At 44.7% G+C, this 18,539-nt stretch overlaps 1 protein-coding gene and 3 pseudogenes across 2 annotated transcripts in view; 3 read left to right on the top strand and 1 right to left on the bottom strand.

The window, feature by feature from the left end:
- Positions 1-7: 7 nt before the first annotated feature.
- Positions 8-18,539, bottom strand: part of FAM234A (family with sequence similarity 234 member A) — a 22,038-nt gene continuing 3,506 nt past the window's right edge. For both annotated transcript variants that reach the window (XM_011376740.2, XM_023521420.1), the window contains exons 2-12: positions 7,146-7,446; positions 5,726-5,842; positions 5,182-5,373; positions 3,926-4,056; positions 3,410-3,542; positions 2,935-3,064; positions 2,517-2,657; positions 2,134-2,209; positions 1,753-1,908; positions 1,195-1,297; positions 8-1,103 (exon numbers count right to left, since the gene is read on the bottom strand). In XM_011376740.2, coding sequence (XP_011375042.1) covers positions 892-1,103; positions 1,195-1,297; positions 1,753-1,908; positions 2,134-2,209; positions 2,517-2,657; positions 2,935-3,064; positions 3,410-3,542; positions 3,926-4,056; positions 5,182-5,373; positions 5,726-5,842; positions 7,146-7,413 — 1,659 coding nt within the window. In that variant the 5' untranslated portion in view covers positions 7,414-7,446 and the 3' untranslated portion in view covers positions 8-891. The remainder of the gene's footprint in view (positions 1,104-1,194; positions 1,298-1,752; positions 1,909-2,133; positions 2,210-2,516; positions 2,658-2,934; positions 3,065-3,409; positions 3,543-3,925; positions 4,057-5,181; positions 5,374-5,725; positions 5,843-7,145; positions 7,447-18,539) is intronic.
- Positions 6,262-6,392, top strand: LOC111730236 (annotated as a pseudogene).
- LOC111730203 lies at positions 9,552-10,217 on the top strand (annotated as a pseudogene).
- On the top strand, positions 10,875-10,990 carry LOC111730243 (annotated as a pseudogene).

The following is an 18,539-nucleotide window of genomic DNA, read 5'->3' as shown; positions in this document are numbered from 1 at the left end:
TTTTGCAGACAGTGCAAAAAACATTTATTTTGATTTCTTCCCATGGTACCCAGGGTCATCAGCCTGCTTTTTTATGTTTTAGCACAGCTGGGCCTCACAGCGCACCACAGTGGCCCTGGGGTGCATCAAGGCACAGAGGTGAGTTTTGCATTAAGTGACACCAACTGCAGGGGGCGTCCAAGCACCAGGAAGGAGGGGTGCTGGCCAAGCCCGGGGTGCAGGGCCTCCCGAGGGACAAGCAGCTCCAGTGTATATTGAGAGGGTGCAAACTGACCCTAAGGTGTGTATCTCATGGCCAATTCCTTGGAACATTCAGAGCGTAAACAGCCAGCACAGTGGCATAAGCCCCATTCAGGCCACTCATGAGCAGCCCTCCCATCATGCCCTACAAGCCCCATGCATCGTGGGCCAGGTCAAAGGGGCTCCCTAGGGCAAGTCACCACCAACCACGCTAGGGTTTTCCCCTCCTTGCTCTGGGAAGGGCTGGGGGCTGGAACTGCCTTAGGCTCAACCTCTGCCCTGAGGCCACCCCCCAGGCCTATCCAAGGGGATGGTGCAGAGAAGGAAGGGCTCAGACAAGAAAAGGGAAAGGGACTTCTGTAGGACGAGCCTTGGCTCTTCCCACAGGAAGACCCACCGTGAAGGCAGATGGCCTTGAGTGTGATCCCAGTGGGGCACAGAGAACCTGTGTGAGGACACAGTGTGCTGGGCAGGAAAGGAGGGCAGAGGCCTGGGTGTCCCCTCACCCACAAATGTCCCTAGGTACTAAGACCGCTGCCAGGCTCAGGAGTGGGGAGTCAGTGTACAGACCAAGTGAGTGAAGGGCCAACTTCCCAGGATGTTTAATTTCAGCAGCTGGAGCCTCTCCCATGTGCTCTGGCTGCTGTGCATCTAGGCCGTGCTCCGGTACCGCAGGCGGGAGAGCCGGTCCCTGATAGCCTGGTCGCTGTCGGGCCCACCCTCAGCCAGGCGAACCACCCTGCTGCTCAGGATGAGGTCCTGCACCTTGTGCTTGGCCACAGAGACCAGGCCAGGTGCATCCGGGCCGGCCGGGCCAGTGAGGAGGATGCAGGCAGCATGGCGGCCTGGCTCAAACAGGGCCACTGTGGAGGACACGGATGTCAGGTATTTTGGGACCAAATAGACCCGACCTCCAGGTGGCAGGGCCCAGACCCATGCCAAGGCCACACTCACCTTGGAAGGCAACGATGTTGGCAGAGATGTTGGCTAGCTCCAGCAGGACGTTGGGCAGGGTAGGATGGAACATGTATAGGCTGTGATGGGCCTCTCTGGGTTCCTAGGGTGAGAACCAACCATGGAGCATGAAGCTAGGCTGCAGCCACCTCCACATCTGGGCCAAGAAACCAAGTGTCCTGGGCTTCGTGGCTGGGCAATGCTCCGCTAACGCCTGGCACAGTGACCATGTTAGAACTGTGTCCACTAGGGTCCCCACCTGGGGTCCCACAAAACCAACTCAATGCTGTACCCATCTTCCATCCCTGACTCCGATCCTTCTTGAGTATACCCCACGTGGAACTTTGTGCCTGCCCTCCCCAGGGTACCCCACTTCTTCCCAGATCCCCTGTCTGGCCCTGGGACAGCCCCTAGCCCTGGCCTCCCCTGCAGCTTCTGTTCATCTGCGCATGCCCAGTCGTCCAAGTAGCTCCTCAAGGTGGAACCTAAGACTGGCCTTTGGTCTCTGGCCCTGGCTTTTGGCACAAGTGTGTCCCTTGAGCGGCATCCTGCCCATACCATCTGGTTGGCACCAACCAGCTCGTGGAGGCCCCAGAAGAAGAAGGCTGAGCGGTGGTCTGCAGTCGGCAGGCTGGCAGATTGAGGGTCCCCAGGGAGGCCTGGGAGGGCCTGGATCCACAGGACGACCCCGGTGTTGAGGTCCAGGAACAGCATCTGGGGAGGGAGGAGGCATGGGGGATTGAGAGTAGGGCTTGCACAGGCACATGGATCCCCAGCCACGCCGACCCTGAAGGAGCTGCTCCCCGAGGGTGACCAGGATGTCTCCCTGAGGCCCCTCTTATCCCAGCTCAGCATCCTGGCCACAGCCCTGTCTGCGGTTCACACTAATTTTCCTCAGCTATGAACAAAGGTAGGACCTCAAAAGGAAATGCAGCCAACCTGTCTGTCAATGCCAGTTCCATTTTCAATCACCACGGCCAAGGTGTCAGGTGTGTAGTGGCCAAGGATGGGTTTTCTGAAAGGAGAATATGGAAGGAGAGCTCAAGAAGGGTCTCTGTGAGGAGATACCTGGGACAGGTATGCAAGCCATCTCCTTGGATGCACCCGGGCAGGGCCGGGTTCCCCGTCCCAGGGTCCATTGGGGGACGGGAAGCTGAGGCGGCTTCCAGTGCAGGGCAGCACCAGGTAAAAAGTAAGGCTGCTGGCAGAGGCATGGATCCTCCCCCCCCACAGTGGGGACCTCGACCATAGGGTGGCCAGGGGATGGGCTGGCGGTGCTCAGTTTGCAACAACTGCATAGGTTCCTGGAGAAGACCCTGTACCTGAGGACTTGGGCTGCACTGAAAGTCCATATGGGTGCCAACTCCTGCCCGTCCAGCAGCACACAGGCCTCTGAACTCACGAGGAGAAGATGCTCGCCGCCTTTCCCGGGAACATTCATCAGGTATCGGATGCCTCCAGAGCTAGAGGAGGTGGGGGTGGGTCACGGCTTGAATACAGAGGCTGGAGGGCGGGACCCTCCCCCTCCCTTAGGCACCATCTTCCGGGCTCCCACATGCAGCCGCTATTTCTTAGTTCTCTAATTTGAGAATATAAAACAAGACCCTTACTGTGTGTGGCAAGAGTAAGCCTACTTTCGGGAACCTTCTTCTCCCTGGCCTCACAGTACCAGCAGCAAAGCTCTCAGCAGCAAGCATTGAGGAGCGGGACCTGGCCTATGTGGCCGCTGCCCAGACCAACCTGTGCAAAAGCAGCTTGTGGGTCGTGGTGTTGAGCATGTCCTCCCAGTAGGGGTCTCTCCTTAGCTGGCTGTCTCTCCCAGTCACCTTCTCATAGAGGCCTTTCACAGACTGGCCACAGAGGGAACTTGCTACTCAAAACACAGGAGAACCTCAAGTTACCAAGGGTCGCTGTCAGGGGACTGGGAAGATGCATGCCCACCAGCCCCACTTCCAGGAACATGTGGTAACCTCCCTGAGTCTCAGGGGCTGAGGGGAGTGTGTGTGTGTGTGTGGTGGGTGGAGCGCTGAGACCCTCTGTGGCTTGCTCAGCCTGTCAATGATTAATTCGAATCCCTAGAATAAAAGCAGGAGTTGATGAGCCTCACTGTGGTCACAGATCTCCTCACACTGCTTTCTCCAGGATGCAGAGCTCATCTGAGACCAGCATGGCCTCTGAGAGTGAGGCCGTTTGGGGCCCAACAGGCACAACATACCACAGGGGAGAAGGATGTAGTGGGCGCCCGCTCTGGTAACAAAGAGGAGGGAACCACTGGTCCCGTCCTCACAGAGGCTGTCTTGGTGGCCAATCTGGTGCCCAGTGCTACCTGAATAGATGTAGCCATTAACCTGCAACACATAGGAAAAAGAGGTCAAAATTCCCGATGTAGGGAACAATTGCCTTAAGAGTGTGTGATATCGGGCGTCAGTGCACAGCCCACCTGGGAGAAGCAGGTGGTCTGCCGGCCTAGAGACCCTCATAGTCCTTAGAGCCTCATGCCCACATCGCAGTGGTACAAATAGGACATATACTTCTGTCTCTGGGGAGGCCCAGAAGCTGCAGATAGGGACAGAGCTGCCCATGTGCTAGGTCTGGAGGAGCATGGGGCCCTGGGCAAGTCCCCTGACAGGTGGTCGGACCCAAATTTGGCCTGGGAAGTAGAAGCGGACCAGAGGGCAGAGAAGAGGCCATGGGGCTTGTGGGCCACGGGGACTCGGGAGGAGAGCTATACCTCCTTTTCCTTCTGGGTGAGAACTAGCAGGTCTGGGGTCCCGTCGGCATCGAGGTCAGGCACCTGGAGCAAAGGGCTCAGGATGGAAGCATTCCCTCCGAAGCTGCTGGGATGGTTCCACAGTGTTTCCCCTAAAACCAAGCACACGTCGCTGGCTCAGGGTCCCCTTCAGACATAGCCTGGCAACTGCAGAGGCTCCTATTTGGAAATGGAAATGCCTGCCAGTAGGAGGCTGAAGGTGGGTACAATGTGAGCAGGACTGCTGAACACACAGATGTGCATGTGTGAAAAAGACCAGGGGCTTATATAAGTGTGAAAGTGTTACTTCTGGACGCCACAGAGCTTCGCCTTCGCCCACCTCCTCATCCTTTTTGTGCTGATCTGTTTTCTAATATTTGTTTCTAGAGCATCTTAGGGCCAATGCTGACCCTCTCCACCTGAATGGAGAGGGCCTGACCTCGCCATCTCCCAAGGCCCCTCAGGACCCCTGCCTTCTGCTGGGCTCAGAGGTGGATCCTCTGCCCCCATGAAGTCCCTGGCTGAGTGGCCTGTGCCTTTGCCCTTCACTCAGGACAGAATGGAGGTACTTACGGTTGAACCTGGGGACTGCAGGTCCTGAAGGAACAGCTTCTAACCCAGATACAATCTTGCCCTTTTTTTAAGACTGATTCCTCTCTTCTTATATTTCCAGCCTGCTCTTTATTTTCCTCCATATCCTTAAAAGCACAGCCTGGAAGGAAAATACTAATACCCACCAAATCTAGTGTTAATGCAGAGAATTCCTTAAGACCTTGGTAGGTACAAGGAACCATCCCCTTGGCGCCTAAATACAGCCTGTTACCTTAAGGAACAGAAACAAGCACCCTCACACCTAGAGCACTGACCGGCACCATGTGGGTGCACAGCCTACATTCACCTAGGTTGCTGCAGAAAAAGGTTGTGGACACTTTCTATGACAAGCAGCAGCGAAGCCACTCCTCATCTCTGCCACTCCACGGCAACTGTCTGCCATGCCCCACAAGCAAGATTTAAACTGGAAGAGACAAGACAATGGCTTGTGACATGTCAGGATAGCTTAGGTGTATAACTGCTAAGTGGCTGTGTCCTCATGTGGGGGTTCCCTCCCACCCTGTAACCTTCATTTCCAATCTGTCACACTGCCCCCGAGGGCACAGGCTGACCCTTCTCAGAGCATCCTGGCATTAGTCCTCCCCTCTGAATAAGCCCAGGTGGAGCTGCAGAGAGAACTGGCCTACCTGTAAATGAGTTGACTGCGATGAAAGAACCCAGTCTGCCCATGAGGATGCAGGCAGAAGATGCCCCACTGTCCCTTGGCTGAGGGATGGCACACTCCACGAGGGCCACATCCTGGGCTGCAGGCCTCTCCCAGAGGATGCTGCCATTGGCCCCTGACACAGCAGCCACAAAGGTGCAGGGAGAGGAAAAGCCTGGAGGGGAAAGACCCAAGTCTGAGGGGCCGTGCACGCAGCCCACTTGCTGCCAGCCCTTCTCTCTCACTCCTCGCTCCTGGCCACAGCCCCTACCATCTGGGCTCATTCCCTTTATCCCTGGACCCTTACCCCCAGATATGGGGGCACTAGTGTTGACCCCATGAGGGTCAGTAGCCAAGCGGGTGTGTGCTGGGCCTGGAGCCTGCCTCTTTGTCCCTTTCTAGTCCTGCTCCGAAGGAAGGGTGATGACAATTTCCAGAAATTCCAATTGCTTCCTCTCAACATCGCAAGAGCAAGGATTCCTCCTCCTACAGGGAGTTTCTCCTTTTGTGGACAGAAACAAAATTACCTTCACTGGCGCAGGACCTGTTGAAATTGTTGCTGCTGTTGGTATTTTTATAAAGAAAGAGAACATCTTGCACCCTGTCTCTGTTTATGTCTTCCGTGGCCAGAAAGTCGTAGGTGACTGAAAAAGAAAATCACAGACTATATTCTTTAGGCCATGCCAAGTTTGAAGGTCAGGTCAAGTCTGACATGACCTACTTCCCTGCTCCTTGGGGTTTAGTGCCAGCTAGAACCTACTACTGTGAGAGCGACACAATGGCAGCGGCTTCTTCCTCACTAGGACTAGCAATTTCCCACACTTCTTTCCCACACCAGCAATTCCTCATGCACATGATGGATGACAATATCGGAGGTTAACAGTTAGCAAGAAGCAAGCAGGACACCTGGGTATTACAAATGGACCTCCTGTTCAGGAATGAATCCCTCCTTATGTCTATTTGGGATCTAGAGAGTCCACACTTCCATACTCGTAAGGGTCTAGCCCTTCCTTTCTTTTGAAGATTCAAATGATAAACTATATGCTTTAAAATCAAACACCAAGTCTACGGCTGTGCCGCCCTGAACACGCCCGATCTTGTCTGATCTCGGAAGCTAAGCAGGGTTGGGCCTGGTTAGTACTTGGATGGGAGACAGTATCCTACAGCACCTAGGAGGACCAGGTGCTGTAGGTGTTAAAAAAAAAATAAATAAATAAATCAAACACCGAAAGAATGAAGTTGGGCCTACACCTTATACCATATACAAAATTGAACTCAAAATGGATCAAAGACCTAAATAAACGTAAGAGCCAAACTATAAAACTCTTAGCAGAAAACATAGGGGAATCTTCATGACATTGGTTTTGGTAATGATTTCTTTGATATGACATCGGAAGCACAGGCAACTCTAAGAAAGTAGAGTGTCCAGAGAGAGGCTTATCCAGGTGCTTTTTATAAAGACCAAGATTCCAGACTAATAATTTTACGACAGAACTTAAAGTGTGCTTTATATAAGTTAAGCTAACTAGAATGGTAGCTAGAGCTTTTCAGGATGACTGGACTACAAAACTGGCTGCGTATTTTTCACATTTCATTGACAGCTTTCTCTATATCTCCCTCTGCACCAGTGACTGCTCTATTACAATTTTTTTTTTTTTAAATTCAGGAAAGTAACCAAAAGGGCTGCTTTCATTACAGACTTAACACATCCTTCCTAAAATGGGAGAGTGGACCACTATGCCCCCATGGCAGTCCTTCTATTTGTACTGAGCGTCAGCTCTTGTAGCTCCCTCCAAATTCCAGGAAAAACGTGGACACAGAATTGGCAGCCCCTTAGGGTTGATTCACCGTCAAGGATGACTTCCAGATTCCTGGACACCCATGCTGATCCCACTGCCCACCCCAATGAGAGTGGTTGGAATGCCATGCGGAGGCGGGAGGCGGCACCTGCTGTGTCATAATTGATCCTCCACGGCCCCTGTGAAGCTGGCTGATCTGGACACGGGATGATGAAGGAAATCACAAACACTCCCAAAAGGCATATAAACAGTGAGAGGAAAAACGCCGCTGTCCTGCATCGGGAGAGGCGGGACTGCAGGGGGCTGCTTTTCAAGCTCTCTTCCTTTTTCGTTTGGTTTTCCAGATTCTCCTGCAATTTCCCATCTTCATTCTTCAAGGGATGGATTTCAGCTTCTAAGTCTTTGCTGTCCATCATCTTGTGCACATCTCAAAGTTTACCTCCTGGTCACTGTGTCAATAAAACAAGAGACAGTCAAAAGCTGCAGCACGCGTCGATTTCTGCTATTCTTAGCAGCGTAGGAACATAGCTGCAGTGGCGACTGTGGGCCATCGGCCCAAGAAATAAAAGCTAAAAATAAATGTGTAGGGTGTCAGAGATTATACTCAAGAAGGCCTTTAATCAGAAAGGCAAATTAGTTGTATAGAGCCAGCACAGGAAATACTCATCCTTAACACAGCGGTGTCTCCTGCCTACTGACTTTGAAACATGGCGAGGGAGCTGCAGGGCAGTGCTGGGCCAGGACTAACAATAAGCCTGCACGCTAACATTACTAAGCCCTGCCAGCTCATAGGCCAGGCACCTCTGACCAGGCTTCCACCAGCTCAAAGCACAGATTAAAAGGGTAGCCTGGGTGGGACTCCCTAGAGGGCCATGGAACCTAAGTTAGGTGGGCTCTGGAGCCCCAGCCTTGCCCCTTACTCACTGTGTGACCTGGGCAGCTACTTGATTTGACTGCACCTAATTTCCTCATCTATAAAAGGGAAACAATATCTACTATTTTAAGGGTTAAATTATAAATGAGGGGGTGGCTCCATAGTATAGTGGTTAGCATGTCTGCTTTACACGCACAAGGTCCTGGGTTCGCAGCCCAGGTGGAGCCACGGACCATACCCTGGGTGTGCCAGGCCCTGGGTGCATCTGGCGAGCTTGTGGGAAGAGACGCCCTGCCTTCAGAGATCCAGTTCTTAAGAGGAGATGTCAATATCCGTAGGTCAGGGGTGGAAGTCGGTGGGGAGAATTAAAGAGGAGAAAAAAATTATAAATGAGAAGAAAGCATTTATAACAGTATCTGACATGAATGAAGCACTCAAATACTAGCTAATTATTATTAAAAGATAAAATATGCTAGAAGTCACATGAAGGAGGGTGGATAGCTGTGTGGATGAGCACAGGTGCTATGCACAACTTCTGAGCCTTTACAGGGGAGAACACACTCCCTCCTGCCCTGCTTCCCTTCCTGTGGCTGGACCGTGGGTGGGTATGGTGAGGAAACCTGGAGAAGTCATCTTGGAAAATAAGATGGAAAACACTTTTGAAGACTGTGAAGCCACAGGACAGAAAGAGCATGGGGTTGCTGGTAGCTGGAAACCACCAACATCCTTGAGTTCTTTACATTCTATTATCTGACAAAGAAACAAACTTCTATCTTGTGTAAGGTAAGGTGTTTGTTGTACTGATCCTTTTAAAACAGTCAAACCAGTGCCTAATACAAATTATATTGGAAGGGATCATATGGGCCGGAGTTAGTTATAATCCTCATGTACCCGAAAAGGAAGTCAATGACTCAAAATGGATAAACGAGGATATAACCGAGGTTAAGTGAAGGTAAAACCCAGAGGAAACAGTGGCAAGTGGCTCTCTCTAGAATGGGTTAAAGGAGGATGGAAAGAGACAAGAGACTAATGTTTTTGGTATAAACTTTTTAATTTCTGACTTTAACTGTTTTTCTCTATTTAATAAGAACAATTTATTTAAAAACTTGTGTGTATATATATATAGACATTTTTTCCATTAAAAAATGAAAAATGACAACTGTAGGTGAGTATGTGGAGAAATTGAGACCCTTTTCCATTGCTGGTAGAAATGGAAAATGGTGCAGCTGCTGTGGAAAACATCTGGTGGTTCCTCGAAAAGTTAAACACAGAATGACCATGTGTTACAGCAATTCCACTTCTAGGTACATCTCCAAAAGAAAACAGAGACTCGCACAAAAACTTGTAAATACATGTTCATAGCTTCACTATTCGTAACAACCCAAATGTCCACCAACAGATGAGTGGATAAGCAAAATGTGGTAATTCTATACAGTGGAATATTATTTGGTCCTTAAGGGATGAAGTGCTGATATGCTACAATATGGGTGAACCTTGAAAACATTTCTGCTCAGTGAAATAATCCAGACACAAAAGGTTACATATTGTGTGATTCCATTTATATGAAACTTCTAGAACAGGCAAATCCATAGGGGCAGAAAGTAGATCATTGGTTGCCAGGGCTGGGGGAGGGGGAAATGGGGAATGACTGCTAATGGGTACAGAGTTTCCTTTTGGTGTGATAAAAATGGTGGTGATGGCAGGTTCCAGAAGCTTGGGCAACAGGAGGAGCAAAGGCTCTCTGCTCGCTGCCTCCCACAGGCACCGCCCCATGTTGCCCAAGAGGAAGGTCAGCTCTGCAGAGGGTGTGTATGTGAAGGACAAGCCCGAGAAGAGGTTGGAGAGGTTGTCAGCTAAGCCTGCTCCTGCAAAAGTGGAAACGAAGTCAAACAAGGCAGGAGGAAAGGATAAATCTGCATGCATAAAAGAGCAAACAAAAGGAAAAAAGGGAGCAAAGCAGAAACAGGCCACAGTGGCTAACCAAGAAACTAAAGATTTACCTGCAGAAAGTGGAGAAACTAAGAAACGAGAGTCTGGCCTCTGATGAAGCAGGAGAGAAAGAAGCCAAGTTTAATTAATATCATATACCATGTCTTTTCAGTGGTCCCGTCCCCCTTCTTGTATAATCCAGAGGAATATTTTTATCAACTATTTTGTAAATGCAAGTTTTTTAGTAGCTCTAGAAACATTTTTAGGCGGGAATTCCACCTCATTCCATTTTTTAAGTGTAAATGCTTTTTCTAAGAGGTGAAATAATTAGCTGGTTATTTTTTGGTATAATTAGAAAAGAATAGAATATTGAATATGGGAAGCTTTGATTGTCTTGGGTGTCGGCTTAACATTCCGTAGATGGGAGTAGTTTTTATATCCTATAACACAAAGCACACTAATGGCAATTTACAGTCAGTTGTGCATTTAATATATCTTGAACATTTTAAATAGAACATTCTATTCCCATGTTTTCAGTAGAATTATTTCCCGAAGAAAACCACTCCTTGATCTTGGCTCTGCCTGTCAGAATTGTGTGTAATATCTTTGTCATGGTAGTCCAGTTTTCCCAGTAACTTTGTTAACGTGCTGTGAAAGATTCAAAATTTGATTATGTAGTGTATATGATATTAAACTGTCATTTAGTGGGACTCTGATGTAACAGCATATCAACATTTGAAGATATTGGTACTTATAGTCTACTGAGGAAAATCAGCCTCCAAATTTTAAGATGGAAAGTCACTGGAATAACTATTTAAAAAAGAATCGCAACTACATGACTCTTTAAGTTTTTAGTGTGTACGTTAATTGTGTACAAATTGAAATGTCTGGATACTTATTCTCAAAACAACCAATAAAATCTCAATTATGAAAGAAAAGAAATGGTGTTTTAAAAATACATAAAGTGTGTTTTTAAAATGTGCAAAACAGGACGTTCCATAGTATAGCAGTTAGCATGTCTGTTTTACACGCAGAAGGTCCTGGGTTCGTGCTCCAGGGAAGCCACAGTCTATGGTCTACGGCCATGCCACCCGGAACAAGCCTGATACCTGATCTCAGAAGCTAAGCAGGGTCGGGCCTGGTTAGTAGTTGGATGGGAGACCACCTAGGAAAACCAGATGCTGGAGGCCAAAATAATAATAATATATAAGAAAAAATAAAATGTGTAAAACATCCTGAATGCACAAGATGTCACTAATGGTAAATTTTATATAATTTGTATTTTACCACAATTTAAAAAGAAAACCAAACAAATTTGTGTACGTTCTCCTTAGTGCTGAGACATAAGTTTTAATATCTTGGAAGTCAGAAAAGGTGTGTCTATCAAAGATAAAGAGTTCGACACAGGAAAATCAAACAGTGTCTTATGACCAGGGACCTCATTAACCCAAACATCTGACATGGGTGTGGGAGAAGTGACTTAGAGAAAGAGCCAGCAACAAAACCTAGGACGGAGTCTGACCAACAGGAAAGCCTCAGCAAATCTGGCCACTTTGTCCCCATTGAGGACATGTTCGAAATGTGTGAAACACATAAATTCCTTGGGCAAAGGAAAGAAAACTGAACGAGAAATGAGAATAATAAAATTCTTGATTTTAAAAGCTCTATCTTTAAGTTCTCTTAAGATCTCTAAAACGTTGGGCAAGAAACTCAAGTTCTCTGAGCTAGAGCTGTCCTCACCCTTCAGAAGCCAGAGCATCCACCAGGAGACAGCTGGAAAATGCTCTAAGACTGTCTATGCAAGAATGAGGGGCATGTGCTCAAAATGACACAATTATTCACATTCAGTCTCAGACCTACCTTGTGGCAGGAGCACCTGGAAGGCTTGTTCAACATTAGCTTCTGACCAGCCACTGGTGTATCTGGTGACTGGGTCTGGACAGGTAAATCTAGGGATTGTAAAGCTGTTGGTGAAATGCATCTCGGGAAGCCTGTGAATGTGTCCGGTGAAGGACGTGGGTCCTTCCCAAAGCAGGATTCTCTGCCCTTCCCTTGTCTGGTCATCTCACTTTCACCATCAGATGACTAGGTTTCTCCTGCCTCTTGGCCCCTGAAGTAGAGATTCTATCTGCCCATTGCCAGCCTAAAGGAAAGCAAAGCAAAGCGAGGAAGAGCTTTCCTTGCAATCAGGTTTTCACTGATACTCTTGGCAAGCTCAGTAAAGTAAATCCAAATGCAGAGCCCAAGTTAAACTGCTCCTTTTTCTCATCAGTCTTAGAATCCCTAAGCTATGACGTGGGTCCCCTAAAGTTAAGAACAAAGGACAATGCAAAAACAATTATTGGTGTAATTTGGGTTTTACTTTTTAATTCAGTAATATACATGATACACTTGAAAGATCTGTAAAAATGTAAATCTCCCTCTCTTTTGTGACCCATAAGAGAGGAAGCGTGTTAGCAGTTTCTCATGGTTCCCTCCAGAGATGCTCTGTGCAGACATACATAAAGTGTGTTTTTAAAAGGTGACTAGAAATATGACTCTTCTCCAGACATTAGGAGATCTCAATTTCCTCACTGGCTCCCTCTTTTCCTGTTAAAAAACTGTTTCAAGTCTAGAGTCGCCCAAGGAGTCAAGGATCTATATTTGAGATCCCTGGAACCTGAACTTCATTCACTAAGGAACATGAGCTCTTTGCATTGAAGGTTCCTTAAAAGTCTTCCAGAGAAGTCTTGTGACCTCCCACCCCTCTAGGAATATCCTTTATAAGAGGCTTCACGAAGAATGGTTTATACCACTGACGGTATGCAAGATAATTTGGGTGGTACACTAATGAACATTTTTATTTCAACAGTTATGTATATATTTTTTCACAGATGTCTTTTCATTAATAGTCTTTACCTTCTGATATCTGATAGTTTCCCTTTTTAGCTGTTTATTTTGAAATGACTGATTTACAGGAAGTTGCAAAGAGTGTCCTGAGAGGTCCAGTGTCATCCTTCACCCAGTTTCCCCCACTGGTTACAGCATCACTATAGTACAGTTTCAAAACCAGGAAAGTAACACATGCATACACAGTTCTATACCATTTTAGCACATGTACACACTTATGCGTATCAAGACACAGAACTGCTCCATCACCATGAAGACCTCCCTCCTCCCCAGCATCCATAATACCTGGCAATCACCGTTTCTAAAATTCTGTTATTTCAAGAATGTTATGTAAATGGAATCAAATAGTATATGAACTTTAAAATTAGCTTTTTCACTTGACACCATGCCCTTGAGGTCCATCCACACTGTTGGCTGTATCAATATTTGATTCCTTTTTATTGCTGAGTAGAAATAGCTGTACTGCCCTTTGTTTCACTGTTCACACACTGAAAGCTATTTGGGTTGTTACCAGTTTTTGTCCATTGCAAATGAAGTTCCTATGAACATTCATATATAGGCTTTTGTGTGGACACAGGTTTTAATTTCCCTGGGATAAATGGTGAGCAGTGTAGCTGCCCAAGTGTATGCTAGTTATATATTTACTTTTTAAAGACGCTGCAGCTCTACTGCTGTGGTGTGCATATTTAGAACTGTTGTATTTTCTCAGTGGGTTGGCCCTTTTATCATTATCCAATGTCCCACTCTGCCCTAGTAATTTTCTTGCTCTGAAGTCTACTCTAATATTAATAAAGTTATTATCTTCTTTTGATTAATGTCTACATGGTGTATCTGTTTCCATCCTTTTACTTTCAATTTACCTGTTTCATTATATTTAAAGTAGGTTTCTTTTAGACAATATATGGATAATATTTTAAAAAATCCGCTCTGCCAACCTGTCTTTTATCTTCAGACCATTTACTTCCAAGGAAATTATAGATATGTTAGGCCTTTAACCTGCCTTTTAGTTTTGTTTCTTCCCTATTTTTTTGTTTCTTGGTTCTTTTTTTCCTGACTTCCTGTGAATTACGTGAATGGTATTTAGAATTCATTTGACTTATAGTTTTGCTCTGAGTATTACATTAGACAGACCTACTTTATTGCGACCTACTGGTGTCAGCATTTTATTACTTTGAGTGAAGTGTAGAAACCGTACCTCCCTTGAAGTCCTTTTACCTACCCCTGTGTATAACTGTATTAAATATTTCCGTTACATACATTGAGAACCACATCGACATTATACTTTTTGCTTCGACCATCAAACGTAATTTAGAAAACTCAAGAGAAGAAAAGTCTATTACATTTACTCATATTTTTGTTTTTTCTATTGTTTTTTTTTTTTCTCCCTAAGGTTCTAAGATATCTCCTTCCATCGTTTCCTTTCTATTTCAAGAACTTCCTTAGGTCATTCTTTTGGAGGTTTGCTGGGAACAAACTAATTTTCCTTCAGTTGATAATGTCTTTAGGTTCTTTTCTTTCAGCACTTGACAAATGTTATGCCACTTTCTTCTGGTCTTCAAGGTCTCTGACAAGAAATCTGCTGTCATTTGAAGTGATTTCCTCGTAAGTAAGATGTCAATTCTCTCTTGCTGCTTTCTTTAGCTTTCAGAAGTTCAATTATAATGTGTCTTGAAATAGTCTTCTCTGGGTTTATCCTGTTTGGGATTTGCTCAGCTTCCTGAACCTACAAGTCTACATCTTTTGCAAAGTTATGGATATTGTCAGCCATCATTTGCGAGTTACAGGAGTGGGAGAGCTGCAGGCTACGCATGGGGACCTGATCTGAAGAGACTCAAAAAGAAAGTACTAGAGGTTTCCTCCTAAACTGAATTTCTAAGTCTATGATCTCAGGGCTTTCCTCCTTTTTGTTTCAAATTGCAACTGTTGTTGAATCTCACATAAAGAGTAAGAAATTTAGAAGGTATTTTGCCTCTAATACCACAATGAATCGTCTGCAAACCACACACCTGGACAAACCATATCCTTGATGTTGTGTGTTTACTGGTTCATTTGCTAGTATAGGAAAGAACCATAGCTACTGGGCATATGGACTTTAAATAACTATGCCCACTTAAAGACAGAGAGGCTCCTCCAAGGCCAACCTAGGGACAAAAATGCATTATCTCTAAGCTAGCAAAATTCATTGTAAGAAGTCCGGAGAACAGGAGTCCTTGGGAACTGTTAACATTTGTTCACATCAAGTCAACAGATCTTAAAAGGAAAATGAAATCCATATTTGTACATATATGTATGAAATTAAATGAACACTTTGCAGATACTGAAAATTAAGCACTTTACATCTAAAATAAAAGCTGTGAAGATATAACAGATGGAGAAAAGATAATATAGGAAACAGACCATGAGGTTAAGAGATTTGCATCTTTACTTCATATGTATCTAATGTTCTTTTTGATTACTTCTAACAAGCTAGTGGTCTTGAGGACAGAAATTAAAAATTGAGTCACACGATTTTTAGACAGTCATTGATTGGAATTTTCTCCTATCAATTCTGAACTTCTGAAATGATAACTATAAAGTCCACATTTTGGCTTAAAGTCCATTAAAAGAAAATTAAAAAGAAATGAAGAAAAGTGTGAGGGATGAGAATGAAAATGTATCCATGTCATATATGTTAAGGTAACAGATGTGACTCTAAGGATGATCTGAAGGGAGATAAGCACATAATCCCTGTGCATGGTTTTTCAAAGAGATTATTTCCCTGGCACTAAGGAAAGATGAGGAATCAGACATGCCCAGCTATTGTGGGTGTGTCTGTTCAAGGCCACTGCAGCTGCCACCTCTGTCCTCCCAGGAGTACAAAGGCTATAGCATCCAGGGTGGAAAGTCTGACTATGGGGAAGAACAATAAAACACAACAGTTTATGTAACTCATTAACATTTCAAGAGGACAGGAATACTATAACATTTGTGGAAAGGAAATAAAAGGTATCTCCTTTTTCTTTAAGAGTTCTTTCTCTAATAAGAGTTCACTGAATCAGAGAGAACAGAAAATTAAAAAAAAAAAAGTCTCACTCTGTTTTTTAATGGATAAAGAAAATATAAAAATTCTAACAAGGGCAGAAGGAAAACTGCCAGAACAATAACTGGCAATTCTACAGACATTATGAAGTTAGAAGGTCTAATTTTTAAACTAAAATTTGATAACTTATTTTTTTGGGGAAAAGATCATTTCAGGGTACTTTAATAAGAATGCCCCTCCCCCCACCAATTTTTACAATTTGCATTTTACAGCATTCTTTCAAAGAAATTTTCAGACAGTGAGCCAGAGATCAGATTTTCAAAATTTAGCACTTCAATCTAAAAGGTAATTTGCATATTTCAAAATAGGTTTAAATTAAGTAAAATTTTTGTTTATTTTTAACTGCACGTCTTAAAAGTCTTAACTTCGGTTCCATATGAGAATTTTGAGAACTTGGTACTACAGTTTGATCAAGAAGGCCCACTTCTGTGTGCCCAGAAATTCTAGCACAGTCAACAAATGCTTTCTGCCACTCAAAGAATGTCGATTTCTTGCATTACTTGACCTCACTAGGGTGACAGTTTTACAAAGTACACATTATTTAAATCAAGGTTACTTGAGACTTAAATAAATAAGAGGGAAAAAAGTGTACCTGCAAACTGAAAAACAAAGAGAGAGAGGAAAAAAGGAGATTAAAATAAGCAGAGGAGAGCCTTGGAGGAAATAGCAGATGAGTTTGTTTTAAACAGAGAAAATATGTAGGCACTATCTAGGGGAAAGCTCTGATTATAGATGAACTTTACTACCTAGCTTCACCAGCTAATAACAGAAACTGAAAGGACTTTTTCAATGGCTTGATAAAATGAAAAGATCACTTTACTACTCTATCACTAGTACTGAGGAGGTCAAAAGCCTCTCTTAAGGTTTAGGTGAAAGGAGAGATTTCTTTCCTTCCTTTGGGGAACTCTTGCCCCTAATTCACACCCAGTTGGGTTACTTTTCTGAAAGGTAGGAATTATATAGAGCAGAATACGCATCTTGTCACGTATAGTAGTTCTCCCTTTTCTGCAGTTTCAGTTACCTGCAGCCAGCCACTGTCTGAAAATATTAAATGGCAAGTGATCCCCTGAAACAGTGACTGCATTCACATGACTTTTATTATAGTATATTGTAATAACTGTTCATTTTAGTATTAGTTATTGTTGTTAATCTCGTACTAAACCTAATTTACAAACTATCATAGGCATGTATGTCTTGAGGAAAAACAGTATATATTGGGTTCAGTACTATCCGTGCTTTCAGGCATCCATTGGGGGTTTTGGAACGTATCCTCCACAGAAAAGGGAAGACTACTGTATTCTTTGGACATTTGTGTTGTTTTATCAAATTGCCTTTGCCCACTTAGCTTGTGCTATGACTTGACCAGTAAGGAATGTGGATTTTCAATACTTCTCATATGTTGGTCCTCCTTCCTGGGACGACCTGTCTTTCAGTCCTTTAAGCCTTGGCTGGAGCACCATCAAGCCCTAGGAAGTTTTGTGTCAGCACTACTGATTGGGGTTAGCCACCTTCCACCCCAGAGAACTTGACCTTTCCCTTTCAAAGCATCCACAGTACTCCTGCAGCCTACGGAGAGCTATTTAAGGGCGGGAGGACTCTGCTGCATCTCCTGTGCCAAACACATGGCAGACACTCAGCAAATGTCAGTTAAATGGAGGGGAGAGAGTTTCATGGAGATCATCCCTAGACAAGAGGATGAATACGATAACACGCAATCATTCTTTTCACTCCAGGGCCTGTCTTGTCTTGCAGACTTCGTGATTTGTAATTATTGACTGATCTTATATCAAGTGTGCTCAAATGTTTGTTCCTAAAGCTGGCTGTTATATATACGAATGGTTTAAGAATGTTTTTTACATTAGGAGGCCTGTATCACAGCCAAGAGTGGCCCCAGTATTCTGCTAGCAATTCCACATGAGGATTTGGGAGACACCCACAATATCCAACTAGGAGCACTGGATTTTTGGCTGAGCAAAGCAAAAGTCAGACAATAATAGCTACAGTGTTCAATTGTTTACAGCTGAACAACTATTTCCTCTCTTCACCAAGCAAATAAGCCCAAGACAAAGAATAGACCCTTAAACAAATTTCAAATGAAAACAAATTTTAAGGTCATGATGCCCGGTTAAAAGGAAATACATCACAGCATATGCAATCAACACTCACAAAGCTCAATAAGCAGTTCCTTTCCTTTATGTACTGCAAAATTTTTAAAGTAACCGAAGATGGCTCACACTGCCTCCTAAAAATAAATTAAGGAGGAACATTTATCTGCATATTAGACAAGTAACAGAGAATAAGTTTTGTAAGTATGTCTAGAAAATAACATGGAGTAAACCTTTTTCTTGAATTCTAAGGCAGACTTTATTAACTTTGATTCTCTCACAAATCACTGTTACTTCTATCCTTATATTAAGGGGAAGGGAAAAAGCAAAAACTCTTAAAAAGATAAAGTATAATTCATACTTGGTCACTTCTGACTCTCTTCAAGACAAATAGGCCTTAACTTCAATTTGCTTACTTTTTAATCATTATTGTTATGTAAATGTTTAAATATTCATAAAAGTAGAAACGACCAGCTCTAGGTTCCCATTACCCAGGTTCAACAATTACCAACACAGAGCTGATCATTTTCATCTACAAGCCTGAGTACTTCTCTCCCATGCCCCACCTCTGATTTTTAAAAAATTAGCTCCACTTTAGCGATGTCACTTGATCTCTCAGCATCTGCTTCTTGGTTATGCAGTTAGGAATCAGCATCCTCCCCTTTC

The sequence above is a fragment of the Pteropus vampyrus genome, unplaced genomic scaffold, assembly GCF_000151845.1.
Source record: "Pteropus vampyrus isolate Shadow unplaced genomic scaffold, Pvam_2.0 Scaffold303, whole genome shotgun sequence".
Lineage (NCBI taxonomy): Eukaryota > Metazoa > Chordata > Mammalia > Chiroptera > Pteropodidae > Pteropus > Pteropus vampyrus.
This window is presented reverse-complemented; position numbering and strand designations above follow the sequence as displayed.